At 42.4% G+C, this 15,988-nt stretch overlaps 1 protein-coding gene across 9 annotated transcripts in view; it reads left to right on the top strand.

Annotated features, from left to right (window-relative positions):
* The window catches only part of FRYL (FRY like transcription coactivator), a 456,322-nt gene that overhangs the window by 311,878 nt on the left and 128,456 nt on the right, over positions 1-15,988 (top strand). For all 9 annotated transcript variants that reach the window (XM_068278548.1, XM_068278549.1, XM_068278550.1 and 6 more), the window contains 3 exons: positions 1,988-2,096; positions 10,105-10,191; positions 14,243-14,414. In XM_068278548.1, coding sequence (XP_068134649.1) covers positions 1,988-2,096; positions 10,105-10,191; positions 14,243-14,414 — 368 coding nt within the window. The remainder of the gene's footprint in view (positions 1-1,987; positions 2,097-10,104; positions 10,192-14,242; positions 14,415-15,988) is intronic.

The following is a 15,988-nucleotide window of genomic DNA, read 5'->3' as shown; positions in this document are numbered from 1 at the left end:
AGTCTGTTTTTTTATGCCAGCCATTGTATAAAAGTGCATCTTCATTTCCATATTTGTGGCTGTATATGTCTCTTACACCAGAGAATATGAGCATGCCTGCTTGCCAATGCGGAAGCCGTTTCATCACTATACATTCTTGTGATTCTACTGACTGATCTTAACATGTTTACTCGACATAAGATAATTTACAATTATGCTTTTGGTTTCCTATAGAATGCATGCTTTTTTGTCTTTAACTACTAATGACAGTTACATAAACACCCCTAATTGGTCCCATATCAGTATGTGGCTGATGTTAACATGAGTGCTTTGCTAGATGCAGAAGATAAACACAGATCCCAGGCTGTGAGCATGTAATGAGCTTAATCCCTCACTTCTCTCATCAGCTTGCTATAAAGTCGCTGAATTTTCCTGGGTTCTCAGAAAAGAGTGTCTTGGATCCAAGCTAACAGTTTAGTGTAACGTGTTGCTGGTGTACATAACATGGGGTGGGGATATAATTTGGACTTTCAGCCTGTTAACAATGAGCCAATGGTCCGTGTGGATTGTGCACATTTCATATATTAGATGCATAAGAGCCTGGCCCTTTGCTCTAATAATAGCTTTATATTGAAGCCAAGTCTGTAAATCATAGGGAATGCACAAATCTAATTTCAACAGCAACTGGTCTGAGTGTATTAAGTGATAAAGATGCTAATCCTGCATTCAAAACTTGCAAGACTTTTTCTGCTGGTATGGTTTGTAGTTATCACATACTTTAGGAGCACTGGCTCTAGTGCCAAAGAGTTGAATGCTGGGAGTTCTTTTTATCTATAATATATTCCTCCTCTTCCATTTATTTCCCTGCCTAGCTGCTTATCAGAAAAACCCTCTGCTCACTTGTGTTTACAAGCAAGGCTGAGGTGACTCAGTGATTGGATGTGTAAATAAAAAAAAGACAGTGCAGTTGTCTGACGACTCTGGGAGGAGGGCAGCTAATTAATACACAATGAGCAAGAGAAGGAAGGGGGGGAAACAAGAGTCAGGGAGGATATGATGTCAGCATTAGCTTGGCAAGATGGCCACTGCCTAGAATAGGATTTTCTGCTTTTCCTTTATAAAATTCACAGGAATCATTATGTGGATAGCACAATACATCTGTTATGTAAGTAGAAGTAGTATTTATCTACTTCTATATGTGTTTTTTATTTCTAGGTTAGCATGGGTGTCGCTTGTTCTTTAAAAAGATGGAAAGGCCTTTGTATTGCTATATGCTAGTAATTACTGGAAATAAATGTGGCATTTAGAATTTTAGTTAACTTTGATAGTTGTCCTTTGAGCACATAGTTATATACAACTGAAAGGGCCTCTGTGAAAACTCAGCATTGTGGGCCAGGGCAACACTGTATGAGGGCTGGAACCCACAGGCGCGCTTTTGGCAGCACTGCGATACGCTAGCAGTTTGCCAAAACGCTGGGCTAATGTTAATGGATGGGGCAACTTCCACAGGAGCGTTTGCGTTTCCCAGAAACGCAAACGCAGGACCTGCAGCATTTTGGGAGCGTTAGCGCTTCAATGTAAAGTATTGAAACGCTAGCAGAAACGGTCAGCAAAACCTAAACTGAGCGGTTTTGCTAGCGTTTTGCGGTTCAGCACACTGTAACAAAATTAAAAATAATTCACAGGACCAATGAGGATAAAAACGCAAAACGCTACGCACCCGCTGGGCAAAAAAATACAATGTTGCAAAACACAACCAAAAACGCGCATGAATCCGCTTGCAAACCGCTCAGACAAAACGCCAGCGGTTGCGTTTTGCGTTTGCTGATTTCAGTGGGTTCCAGGCCTAAGGGATGGGATAACTGCATTTGATATATCGAGGATACTACTATGTTTTATAAGCCTTATCTTGTATGTGAATTTATTTTTTGTCATATGACTTTTTGTAGCTTCATTACAACTAAAGCTTCATTACAACTAAAGTGTGTTTTTTTTAATTCTTTTGCAGCCGCCTTATGAGCATTGTATCCGCACTTTTCCCCAAAGGCTCCCGCAGTGTAGTGCCTCGGGACACCCCTCTTAATATATTTGTCAAGATTATTCAGTTCATTGCTCAGGTAAGCATACATAAGTGTTACTTCAAGTGTAGCTTGACTGCTGAACATCTGCTAAATGAAATGCAATACTGAATAAATGTCTCTGAAGTATACGGGGCTACCACAGACTGCTCCAGCTGATCAATTGTAGCTTCCGCACACCAGGAGGAAGAGAGAGCTGCAAAACCGATGTGTGAAATCTGATCGTTTTCAGGATGCCACAGGAAAGGGTTAAGAATATTAGTCTGATATTTATTGATGTCAAGGTTCCTGTTGGTACACCTCCGCACTCCTGTCACAGCAAGAAATTCAGGGAACCTTTTCCACTGAAAAACAAAAAAAAAAAATTTTTTTCCTTTAACCTCCAGGACAGGTCCACCACGAGAACGACAGGCTCCTCCCAGGAACAGGAAACGTCCAGATAGAGCACTCTATAAAACTTTGTCCAACCCCTTGATCCCCCAGTTGACGTTTCCTGTTCCAGGAACAAGGAGTGCTCTGGTCGCTCGCCGGTCCGTCAGACCAGGAGAGTTTGGGACTTGGTTGGCGGCTATGGGTGGACCTGCCTGGAGAGGTTTTGCGGTCCGGAGGGGGAAGAGAGAGTGGAGTTACCTTCCCCATGGCTGTCCTGGCTGCCCGAGTTGCGGCGGATCCGGAGGACACGTGCGGCGTCCATGATTCCCCTTTGGCGGAGGCTAGCGGCGCGCCGGAAGTGACACGAGGATCATGCGGGCCTCCGGAGGGAAGGCAGCTGATTGCCCTCAGTTGCGGAGTACGTATGACGTACTTCCGCCCTTACGTGACGTCACTTCCGGTCGCGTGGGTGAAGAGACGCCGGAAGCCCGCATGGTTTGCCAGTTTGTGTTCGGAACGGAGCGGGATGGACGCTAAGCAGGAACCAGGAAAGGTAAGCTTGGCGGAGGCTTGGTGACCTTTACGGTATGAGCTATACGCCTAGGCCGCATCTGTATGGAGGTCTGATATAAGTTTACAGACTTACAGTTTGCATTTAATAGCCTGCTTAGCGTCTGATCTGAGGTTTGTTATAGTAACCTGTATCTATAGGCCGCGTCTGTACGGAGGTCTGGGATAAGATCAGAGTCTTATAGTGTGCATTTAATAGCCTGTTTTACGTCTGATCTGAGGTCTGTTATACTTAAATTTTTTCGGACATACATATATGGAGGTTTTATTCCACTTTGGACCAGAGGGCTATATATATGAATATTATAGCTTGGGCAATTGTTTGAGACTATGGGGGAGTAGAGTTATAGAGATATATATATATGTAGCGGATGCATTTATATGTATAAATGGCTCTTCATTCCTGCTCTCCTCGGTCAGGGTTACTGTCACTCTTCATTTTTCACCGGGTGATATTCCTTTAAATCAAAATCAGAGGAATGACATTGTGTTTTTGTGTTGTTATTTTAGGGACCGGAGCCTACTGAGCCAACAAAGCCAAGGAGGCGGTGCCCGCTCTGTGATGCAAAAATGGCCCATAACTACAATAAGCAGTTTTGTCAACCTTGTTTAATGAAACTTATACAGGAGCAATCAGGGGGGTTGAAGGAAGAGTTAATGACAGCCGTAAAGAAGGAAATGGCAGACACTATTAAATCTCTAAAGGAGGTGTTTGCTTCCGCTATTCCCCCAGCAGCAGAGTCAGTAAACCCGGGTACAAGTACAGATATACCGGCCGCAGAAACACCTAATACAGAATCTCAGCCTGTAAAACATAAAAGTAAAAGTACAAAGAGAAATATGGTATCTTCCTCTGAAGAGGAAGACATGGAGGGGGAGGAGGAAGATAATGATGATGAGTCAGACTCCTCCGCTAAAAGTTGGGACAGCCAGTCTGAGGTTAAGAAAATCTCTAGATTTAGATTTCCAGCTGACGAGACAGAGCAGCTGATAACGGCGATTAACAAAACCTTAAACATTGAATCCAAAAAATCGGAGGAAATATCTATGCATGATAAATTATATCAAGGAATGGAACCAAAAGAATCATTAACCTTCCCTATACACAGATCCACAAAGAATACCATATTAAGCCAGTGGAAATACCCTGATAGAAAATTGTTCATGTCAAAGGGTTTTATGAAAAGATTTCCATTTACAGAGGAAGATGTCAAAACTTGGGATAGATCTCCCAGGTTAGATGCGGCATTTTCTCAGGTTAATAAAGACAACGAATTGGCCTTTGAAGATCTAGGCTATCTAAAAGATCCGCAGGATAAAAAGGTAGAATTCGCTCTTAAGAAAGCCTGGACAGCAGCAGGAGCAAATTTTAGACCTGCTGCTGCCACAACTTGTGTAGCAAGAGTTCTATCCCTATGGGTTAAGAAAGTAGAGGAGAAAGTTGAAAAGGGAGCCTCTAAGGAGGAGATTTTGGAATCATTAGAAGTGGTCTCTAAGGCCACTGATTATATAACTGATGCGGCAGCTGAGAGTATCAGAGTAAATGCTAGAACCTCGGCATTAATTAACACAGCAAGGAGGAATCTGTGGATAAAGAATTGGGAAGGTAGTCAGGCCTCAAAAGCCAGAGTGTGCAATATCTCCTTCAAGGGAGAATTACTATTTGGAGAGCAGTTAGACCAAATATTAGAAAGATCTTCTGATAGAAAGAAGGGATTCCCAAAAAAGAAAAAGTTTATACAGAATAAAAGATTCTTTAGGCGAAATAGACAAGACAACAAGGATAAGCCTCAGCAGAGGAGAAGACCTTGGGCCATTAACAGAGAGGGGACGAAAAGGAGTTTTCTTTTTCGGAAACAGGAGGGACAAGAAAAGAAATGACGCCAGAGAAAAAGTTGGGGGGCGTCTGTCGGGATTCTATTCCCAATGGACAAAAATTTCCAAAAGCGATTTCATCCTCAATCTCATAAGTCAGGGGTACAAGATTCAGTTTCAATCCTTCCCTCCAAAGAGATTTATTTCCACGTCCCTTCCAAAAGAAAAGGAGAAAAAGCTAGCGTTAAAAAGCATAGTAAAATCAATGTTAGACGAAAACGTGGTCATTCCGGTTCCCGAAAATCAAATCTCGAACATTCAGGGATTTTATTCGACGGTATTTTTAGTAAGAAAGCCGACGGGGAAATTCAGACTGATTCTAAACCTAAAGGCCCTGAACCCCTTCGTATCTTATCAGAGATTCAGGATGGAATCAATTTACTCTGTGCGAACCTTGTTAACCCAAAATTGTATAATGACAAATATAGATCTGAGGGACGCTTATTGGCACATTCCAATAAGGGAGTCATCTCAAAAGTTCCTCAGATTTGCAATAAAAGAAAAAAGAATGATTCAGCATTTTCAATTCAGAGTTCTACCTTTCGGGATATCATCGGCACCGAGGATATTCTCAAAGGTAATGGCGGAGGTGACAAAGTTTTTCCACATGGAAGGGATTCTTGTAATCCCATACCTAGACGATCTCCTGGTAGTGGCAGAATCATATCAGAAATCAAAAGAAAATACAGAAAGGGTGTTAGAACAATTACAAACCCTCGGATGGATAGTAAACTGGGACAAATCAGTCCTTCAACCAACATCAAAGATCCAGTTTCTGGGAGTCATTATAGATTCAGAGACAGAGAGAATGTATTTGCCAGTCGAAAAGATAGGGAAGTTAAAAGCTATGATACAGGAATTCATAACAAAGCCAGTAATGACGATAAGACAAGTAATGAAAGTTTTGGGATTCCTGACATCAACGGCTCCAGCTATACAGTGGGCAATGATGCATACAAGACACTTACAAAATTGGATGCTAAGAGTTTGGAACAAGACACAGGACAATCTAGAGACACAGGTCATATGTCCACCAGACGTACTGAAGTCCCTGGAGTGGTGGTTATCGGAGAAGATACTCACCGAAGGCAGGATGTGGATCATACCAACAGGGAAGATTATCACGACCGATGCAAGTCTTATAGGTTGGGGTGCACATCTGCAGGGAAGAATGTTACAGGGGCAGTGGCCAAAGTGTGTGAGGATGCAGTCATCCAATTACAGGGAGCTAGCAGCTATACAGAAAGCACTAGAACAGAGTGTACAGACACTGATGGGTCATCATGTTCAGGTCAGGTCAGACAACACCACAGCGGTAGCATATCTGAATCGGCAAGGGGGTACAAAGTCAGCGAAGCTGATGGAACTGGCCATGAACATATTAACAATAGCGGAAAATAATTTTCTATCATTATCAGCAATACATCTGAAGGGATCATTAAACACGATAGCAGATTTTCTGAGCAGACGAAAGATGTCAAATACAGAGATGGAAATATCAGACAAGATGTTCAGAAAATTGACCACACAGTGGGGTCGACCACGAGTAGATATGTTCGCAACCAAGCAAAACACAAAGTGCAGAAGATTCTACTCCCTGAATCCAAGCGAAGGAGCCGAAGCGGTAGATGCGCTAAGTCAGAATTGGATATTCGACAAGGGGTACGCATTTCCACCAATACAGCTAGTGCCACGAGTATTACACAAGTTATCAAGGACCAAGACAGTAGTAATTATGGTAGTCCCGGATTGGCCAGCAAGAAGTTGGTATCCACTACTACTAAAGATGAGGCTGGAGGGTCCAATAAGGATTCCGGACAAGGAAGTACTAGCTCAGGGATCAAGAAGAACTGGAAGCTCTATTCCAAATCTAAGCCTGTCAGCCTGGCTTCTGAGAGGTCCCCTTTAAGGAAAAAAGGAGTATCAGAAAGGGTTATTAGTACTCTATTGGATTGTAGGAAGAAAGTTACAAGGAAAATTTACCTCAAATATTGGAAAACCTTTAATATGTGGCAGGAAGAGTCAGGGTTCAAGGGTGATTTAGTGCCAACCATTTTAGAGTTTCTACAGGACGGGGTAGAAAAGAATATTTCGTTAAGTACTTTAAAGGTACAGGTAGCAGCAATATCTACCTTTATGGATGAGAGGTTAGCAAGGGACCCCCTTATCATCCAATTTTTTAAGTCAGTGGAGAGAAAGAAACCTATGTTAAAGAAAAAAGTTCCCAGTTGGGATTTATCCTTAGTTTTAAAGGTACTAAAGAAAGAACCCTTTGAGCCCATAGCAGATATTTCCTTCAGACTATTGACAATGAAGACAGTATTTCTTATAGCTATTACGTCGGCTAGACGGGTGAGCGAATTAGAAGCCCTATGTTGTGATGAACCGTTTTGTATAATACTTAGAGATGAAGTGATACTGAAGACATGTGATGAATTTCTCCCGAAAGTTACTACAAAATTTCACAGATCCCAGGACATTGTGCTACCATCATTTAAAGAGGAACAAACATTGGATGTAAGAAGATGCCTTATGTGTTATTTAGAGAGGGTAGCGGAATTTAGAAACTCTAGAGCTTTGCTAATTAACACGTCAGGAGCTACAAGAGGTAGTAAAATGTCAAAGAGATCTATAGCTAGATGGATAAAATTATGTATAGAGGAAGCCTATAGGATTACAGGGAATACGGTAGTAGATACAATTAGAGCCCATTCAACTAGGGCAGCTGCCACCTCATGGGCTTACAGAGCGGGTGCTACGCCAGAAGAGATCTGCAGGGCAGCCACGTGGTCAAGTTTAAGCACCTTCTCTAGACACTACAGAATAGACCTGATGTCTGCAAGACAGCAATCATTTGGAAAGAAAGTTCTGCAGGCAGTCAGCCCACCCTAAATTGGTAAGATTCTTGCTCATCTTCTCGTGGTGGACCTGTCCTGGAGGTTAAAGGAAAAACCAATGTTAGTTACCTGGTAACATCCTTTTTAGTAACCTCCAGGACAGGTCCGTAACCCACCCGATATCAATTATATGTATATATATGTATATATGATGATGTGAGAGTATATGTATATGCAGTATGAATATTAAAACCCCTTTTTTGTTTAGGAACAGTACTTGAAATTGACTGGGGATCAAGGGGTTGGACAAAGTTTTATAGAGTGCTCTATCTGGACGTTTCCTGTTCCTGGGAGGAGCCTGTCGTTCTCGTGGTGGACCTGTCCTGGAGGTTATTAAAAAGGATGTTACCAGGTAACTAACATTGGTTTATTGCCATCTGTGTTGAAGAGATGTTCCTTATTTCCTTCAGATGCTACAAAAACAAGAGTCAATTCCGTTGGTGTGATGTGTATGTGACATACAATGTTTTTGTTATTTCAATAAAGTTGTTCTTTTTCTTTTCATCACTACAGAGATTACTTCTCTTAATTTTTCTTTGGCTTTGATGACACCAAGTGATATGAACTCCAAAATGTCACACCTGTCAGCAAAACGCCAAGGGACTAGTTAATCAGTGCATGTGTGGTTCACTATAGATATTTATACCTGTGCCTAGAAATTGGCCTTAAAGAGAATCTGTATTGTTAAAATCGCACAAAAGTAAACATACCAGTGCGTTAGGGGACATCTCCTATTACCCTCTGTCACAATTTCGCTGCTCCCCGCCGCATTAAAAGTGGTTAAAAACAGTTTTAAAAAGTTTGTTTATAAACAAACAAAATGGCCACCAAAACAGGAAGTAGGTTGATGTACAGCATGTCCACACATAGAAAATACATCCATACACAAGCAGGCTGTATACACCCTTCCTTTTTAATCTCAAGAGATCATTTGTGTGCTTCTTTCCCCCTGCAGCTATCTTCCACTGAAGTGTCAGGCTGTTTCTTCCTGCAGAGTGCAGACAGCTGTGCCTGTATGTAATTCCTCAGTATGTGAAAGCCCAGCCAGCTCAGAGGAGGATTTATCCAGCTTGTAAAAGATAATAGAGCAGAGAGAAGCTGCACTAATCTAAATAATACACAGGCAGTGTGCAGAGAGGGGCCTGGAGGTGGGAGATGCATCACAGAACCACAACACTGAAGAACTTGGCAGCCTTCCAGACACAGCCTGACAAGTCTGACAAGAGAGAGATAAGTTGATTTATTACAGAGATGGTGATAGTAGAACGTGCTGCAGTAAGCCAGAACACATTAGAATAGCTTTTGGAACTTGTAGGATGATAAAAAACAGGATGCAATTTTTGTTACGGAGTCTCTTTAAAGGAAACCTGGACCAAGATTTTTTTTTTTTTTTGAAAAGTGTTAGATACTCATAGGAGAGAAGGCTCTGGATCCCACAGAGCTTTCCCACTACTCTCTGCGTCTCCTCTTTCCAGCAGTGTCCCCTGGTGAAGCAATCATACAGGAATGATGGAATATGCCTTCAGTACATCTCGGAAGGCTTCAGAAGTACTTGTGTCTCCAAGTACTTCAGAAGACAAGTGGATGCACAATACGGATTCAGTCATTGGAAGCACTCGGGGATGCAAGTGCTTCCCAAGCCTTCCAAGGAGTTTTGAAGGTATGGAAATTGAACAGGGCACAGCGTTAGAATGAGAGGAGTAAAAAGGCTCTCTGGGATCCAGAGCTTTCCATCTTCTTAGGTAAGTATCAAAGCAGGGGCGTAGCAATAGGGGTTGCAGAGGTAGCAACCGCATCGGGGCCCTTGGGCCAGAGGGGCCCCGAAAGGCCCTCCCTCAACTACAGTATTTGCTCTCTATTGGTCCTCTGCTCATAATAATCACTTCTATAGATACTTTGAATAGTAGTAATCATTAACAAACTGCTCCCCATTCCCTTCTTGCACCTCTGACACTGTACTTGCCATTGGCAGGTTTTGGTGCGCCGTATCAATTGTTATGTATAGAGTGCTTGGGGGGCCCCATTGTAAAACTTGCATCGGGGCCCACAGCTCCTTAGCTACGCCACTGTATCAAAGTCTTTTCTTCAATCTCGGTTCAGGTTTGCTTTAAAGTGTACCCAAGATGACATCAGATTTGGTTATTATTTCTGGCAGAATTCAACTTTTGAGTGCAGGGAGAGAAAGAAAAAGGTCAATAATTCATGTATTTTCACTCAGGGACACTTAATAGACTACCACTGATCAGTTACTGGCTGTTAGACTGTACTGTCTTGTAGGACAATTTCAGTTTCTTATTCTTAAATTATTTCTTTTTCTCCATTTTTTTTAATAGGAACGTTTAGATTTTGCAATGAAAGAAATAATATTTGATCTCCTAAGTGTTGGAAAATCTTCCAAAACATTTACCATCAACCCTGAGGTAAATCATGAACTGTGTTTGTTCTTCGGTCCATACCTTCTATCTAACCTCATTATATTTTTTACATCTATATTTTTATGTTATTTGTTGTAAGTGAATGTTATTAAAGGAATACTGTAAGGGGGGGGGGGGGTCGGGGGAAAATTAGTTGAACTTACCCGGGGCTTCTAATTGTCCCCCGCAGACATCCTGTGCCCGCGCAGCCACTCACCGATGATCCGGCCCCGCCTCCGGTTTACTTCTGGAATTTCAGACTTTAAAGTCTGAAAACCACTGCGCCTGCTTTGCCGTGTCCTCGCTCCCGCTGATGTCACCAGGAGTGTACTGCGCAGGCACAGACCATACTGGGCCTGTGCAATACACTCCTGGTGACGTCAGCGGGAGCGAGGACACGGCAATGCAGGCGCAGTGGTTTTCAGACTTTTACCACTTAACGACCGCCTAACGCCGATAGGCGTCAGCGGGTCGTTAGTGGTTTCCCATGGAAACGGCCGCTCGATCGAGCGGCCTTTCCATGCTAGTTCACGGAGGCTGTCTCTGTGAACAGCGTGCAAGCCGCCGATCGCGGCTCGCACACGTAATGTAAACACGCGGGGCAGAAATCCCCGCTGTTTACATCAATACGGCGCTGCTACGCAGCAGCGCCGTGACGGAGATCGGCGATCCCCGGCCTCTGATTGGCCGGGGATCGCCGTCATTTGATAGGCTGAAGCCTATCCTATCCGGCGCAGGACGGATATCCGTCCTGCGCCTCACACAGGGGAAGAGAGAGGGAGGTAAGGGGAGGGAGCGCACAATATCGCTGCGGAGGGGGGCTTTGAGGAGCCCCCCCCCCCGCAAATCACAGGCAGCCGGCGGCGATCAGACCCCCCCCCCCCCTGCAGGACATCCCCCTAGTGGGGAAAAAAGGGGGGAAGTCTGATCGCCCTGCCTTTTACCTGATCGGCCCGCGCAGCACCGATCATTAAAAATCCACGTGGTCCTTAAGTGGTTAAAGTCTGAAATTCCAGAAGTAAACCGGAGGCGGGGCCTTATCATCTGTGAGTTGCTGCGTGGGCACAGGATGTCTGCGGGGGACAATTAGAAGCCCCCGGGTAAGTTCAACTCATTTTCCCCCAACCCCCCTACAGTGTTCCTTTAAAGTTTACCTGTACAGAAGTAACCACAATGGTGGGGTGTCTAGATGTACGAGACACTACTTTCTCTTTATAGGAGGGCATCTGGTTTCTTGATGTGAAGGTACAGCCCATTGCTTCCATGATGAGCTCCATGTCATCCCCCTTTTATTATTATTATTAATTTATAATATGCCAACAAAATCTGGTCAAAGTAAGTAAGAAAGAAAGGTGGGGTACAAATGAATACAGACAATGGTATAAAACAATATACAGAACTGGTAATTGACAAAAATAACACGATTAATAAAATGTATAACAAATTCCAAGACACAAAAAGGTAAGATCCCTGCCCTTGCAAGCTTACAATCTACAATCAATCTACAATCCCCCTTTCCTACCAGATGTGAAGGCCTTTTGGGTGGTTCCAAGTCATGACATTCTCAAGGCCCTTTGGTACACCTCTAGATTCAGGTGGCCATTACATTCAGGAATTGCCTGCAGTATTATTAGCTTTGCTGTTAATGTTAAAAATAGGTGGTGCTAAAAAACACACTGTATACATACTATAAACTCTGTATTTATGTTCAAAAATGGTAATGTAATTAAAAACAAATAAAAGTAACACTATCAAGCCAAGTGTTCTAAAATGACACTGTACAAATAATGTGTAGCTGTGTAAACATTTTCCTACTTTTTATGTTAAATATCAGAGGCAAAAGCTGTAATTCATTGTGTGTAGATTTTAGTTTGGTTGGAATGTCTCATTTGCATAGGTGAATCTCTGCAGTCTGACATGCTAAGACTAGTGTAATATTGAAACAGAGTTATATGCAATGGCTGGTTTTGGATTTCACATACTGTTGCAAATGTTTATGTTGCACATAATATACATTTCCTCTGCTTTCTGCAGAGAGATCTCAGAGACAGGCAGGGATAACAGAGACACACAGGGATAACAGATGCAATGTGAGTGTGAAAGGAATTTGATAACAGTAAACAAAGAGATAAGCAGTCAAATGTATACACCTATACTTAAAGAGACACTGAAGCGAGTAAAAAACTTGCTTCTTCTCTTATATTCAGCAGAGGCATGTGTGCCCCTGCTAAACCGCCGCACAACGGGGGTCCCTTACCCCCCAATCCCCCCCCCCCTGCAAAATCTACGACCAACTTGGTCGTAGATTTTGCTGCTCCTAGAGGCAGGGCTAATGGCTGCAGCCCTGCCTCACAGCACGTCTATCAGCGGCGCATCGCCGCCTCTCCCCGCCCCTCTCAGTGAAGGAAGACTGAGAGGGGTGGGGGAGAGACGGAGATACGCGCTGACAGACGCGTGAGAGGCAGGGCTGCAGCGGTTAGCCCTGCCTCAATGCGGAAGAGATCCCCGGCGAGGACGGAGGGGATTTGGGGGGTAAGGGACCCCCGTTGTGCGGCGCGATAGCGGCGATTTGCAGGGGTACACATGCCCCTGCTGAATATAAGAGAAGAAGCAAGTTTTATACTCGCTTCAGATTCTCTTTAATGCTGGGTACACACAATACCATTTTCCATGCAATAGATGCATCCAATTGATAAAATCCCTCATGTCTGTTATTACTCCCGATAGATTCTGTGCTCGATTTCTCATAGAAGTGAATGGAAAACGCTAATAAAAATGAGCGAAGATAAGAGAATTGAGCGCAGAATCGAGCAGAAAAAATGATCGGGTCAGAAAATCGTACCGTGTGTACCCAGCATTACAGCACTTCCCAAACAATCCCTATCTTAATTGAATAGAACATGTTAATCAATAGTGTTCCTTTAAGACAAAGAATAAGCTACACCTACTGTAACAGGTTTATTATTGTAAAAAAAAAAAATGAGTAAAAGCAGATTTATACATCCTGCAAGGCCGGGATTTTTTTTCTGGTTGCTTGAGAATTCTGGTTAACGGAGTTCTAGATAATGGGGGGTTTCGCTGTATTATTAAACATCTATACAGGGGGCATTTGATACTCACACTGGGAGGTCTTTAGCTACCTATTCAAACTAGAGATTAATCATTCATGATCATTTCTGCCATTGAATATCTAGCATGATCCTAGTAGATTTATACACCCTGTAAGTCCTGAATTTTTTTCTGGTTGCTTGAGAAATCTGGCTCAGTGAATTCTGGATAACGGGCGATTTACTGTATTATTATAATTATTACTACTACAACTCTGAGCCTCTTACTGACAGGTTTTGGAGTAATATGTCTCCTCAAGGTTTTTTTTTTTAATTCTTATGAAACCCTCCCTGAATGGAAGTGGCAGAGAGGTCCTTTGATAAACACAGTGCAGAGTGTGGGAAGGGTTAGTGTAGGGCTTGGGAAATAAGACTGTGCTCAGATGTTGTGCAGCATTGCTAGCCACAGAGAGTTAATCTCTCTGCAGAAGGAGGTGTGTGAGGTGATCTGTGCACACAAGAAAATATAGGTTGCTAGCCCTCCCTGCCCCTTCCTGATTATTTCATGTAACTAACTGTAGCATGGGAAGGAATTTGGACAGCTTCCTGCACCATAAAATCTTCACAGGAAATGGAAGTACAGAACCCAGCCAGTCAGGTGTTTTTAATATATGTATTGGAAAATGTGCAATGCAAAGAAACTTTGTGCCTCACTAATTAATCAAAAATGTACTATAATATGCATTCAAAAATGGGAGCCTTAACCAGTGCTTTATTATTATTTTTTTTAAATGTAGAACACCAACGTCTCTTGTAGCGCTGTGCTTAAATTAGACATTGTACAAAAAAAGTAGGCAACATTAAAATACGTGACCCAACTTCTGAAAGTTGTCAAAATAGGAAATGTATCTGACCTTTAGTTGTTTTTTAAATTGTCCATCTGCAGTTATAATAGAGCTGAACATGCGGGTTGTAGATGCAATCTTAAATGACTTCTGCCTGTTTTACAGAGAATGAATATCGGCCTCAGAGTCTTCCTCGTCATAGCAGACAGCTTACAGCAGAAAGATGGGGAGCCCCCCATGCCCACAACTGGAGTTGTTCTTCCCTCAGGAAACACCTTGCGTGTCAAGAAAATCTTTCTCAATAAAACGCTGACTGATGAAGAAGCAAAAGTTATAGGTTTGTCTTCTGTGTCTTATACTGGTTTGAATAGAATAATGACTTAATATGTAGTGCCAGCACTGCTGTGTAATCTATTCATTACATTTGTTATCATTTTACAGGTACTACTTAGTAATCCTTGTTCTTACATCATTTTTGTGTTTATGTTGCTATACAAGCCATTAACCCTGGTGGCATTGAGGTATGCGTAAACTGTCAGTGACAGCATTGTATAATTTCACCACAATTTTACCTTTGCTGCCTACATGATATGTGCATTTTCTCCTGCATTACATTGCTGTAGACAGTGCATTATAAAACCTGCATAGTGTGAAAGAGGCCTTTGAACTTGTTCTTTGAGAGCCTACCTGTGTTCACTTTTTATTATTAGGATATTATAGGATGGGAAACCGGGCAATTTTTCACAAGCTACTTTCTTTTCTCTTTAGAGTGGACCTGAACTCAAAACTTCCTCTTTGCTCTAAAAGATAAGCAACAGCTTGATAACCTTTACAGAAAAACATTTATTTGTTGCAGCTGATAGAAATCCTGCAATAAATCTGTACTGTGTGTTCCTGCTTTCATGGAAGCAGAGATAGGGTTAACATCCTGTGTTTGCAAATTAGCTGCTCTGCTGAGGACTGCCAAGCTTCCTGTGCTGACACAGCTGAGAGATCAAATTACAGTTGGGATTAGTCACAGATGAGAGGGAAATAGACAGGCTAAACTCTCTAAATACATTCATTGTGGATTGATCTGTTTTCTCTTTGTGTCCTGTACAAGAGTTCAGGTCCACTTCAACTTCTACATGCAAACTGTTTTTGGTTTCCTTATATGTAAAGGTAATAAACCTAAAAAGTGTTTTTTTTAGAACTGCTGCAGTTTATTAACTTTCATCTGAAATAACTGAATCATTGGCCTCAATTCTCTAAGCTTTTCTCCTGTCTTTAGTAACGTTTCTAGAGTTATTACCATGGTGATAAGGCATGTAGTATTCAGGAAACCGTTTACCTCAGGCTAAGGTAAAGTTAACTAAGTCTTTGAACTTTAGAGATCGCTCCATAACTTACTCTTCAATCCTTAAAATAACTCTAGAATTCTAAAGTTAAAGACAGGCTGTTAATTAACTGCATGTGAAAATAACTACAGAGGAGGTAAGTTAAGGACTGAAGAGATAAGATAACTCTCACACTGTGAAAACTTATCTCTACGTAATTAGGCAAGATTGATGTGTGGAGGTAAGTTTTCTCTTGCTTTATTATCTCCAGCAGGATCTTAGTGAATTGAGGCCATAGTCTACCTCCCCTGAGATCAGATCTTTTTAACTGGCTTCCACTTAAATGAAATTCTAGAGAATAGAAACTGAGCCTGTGTAGAATAAACACATAAACCTTTCTGAATTCGGCAGATTCGACCAACAGACAGATCCCTCTCTGATCGAATCTGATCAGAGAGGGATCGTATGGCCACCTTTACTGCAAACAGATCGTGAATCGATTTCAGCCTGAAACCGATCACAATCTGTGGAGCTGCAGCCGCCGCACCCCCCCAAACATAGATTACCTGTTCCGGCCGTCGCGAGTCTGAACTTC

This window comes from Hyperolius riggenbachi, chromosome 1, assembly GCF_040937935.1.
Source record: "Hyperolius riggenbachi isolate aHypRig1 chromosome 1, aHypRig1.pri, whole genome shotgun sequence".
NCBI lineage: Eukaryota > Metazoa > Chordata > Amphibia > Anura > Hyperoliidae > Hyperolius > Hyperolius riggenbachi.
The sequence above is the reverse complement of the archived record's forward strand: the minus strand, read 5'-3'. Positions and strand labels throughout refer to the sequence as shown.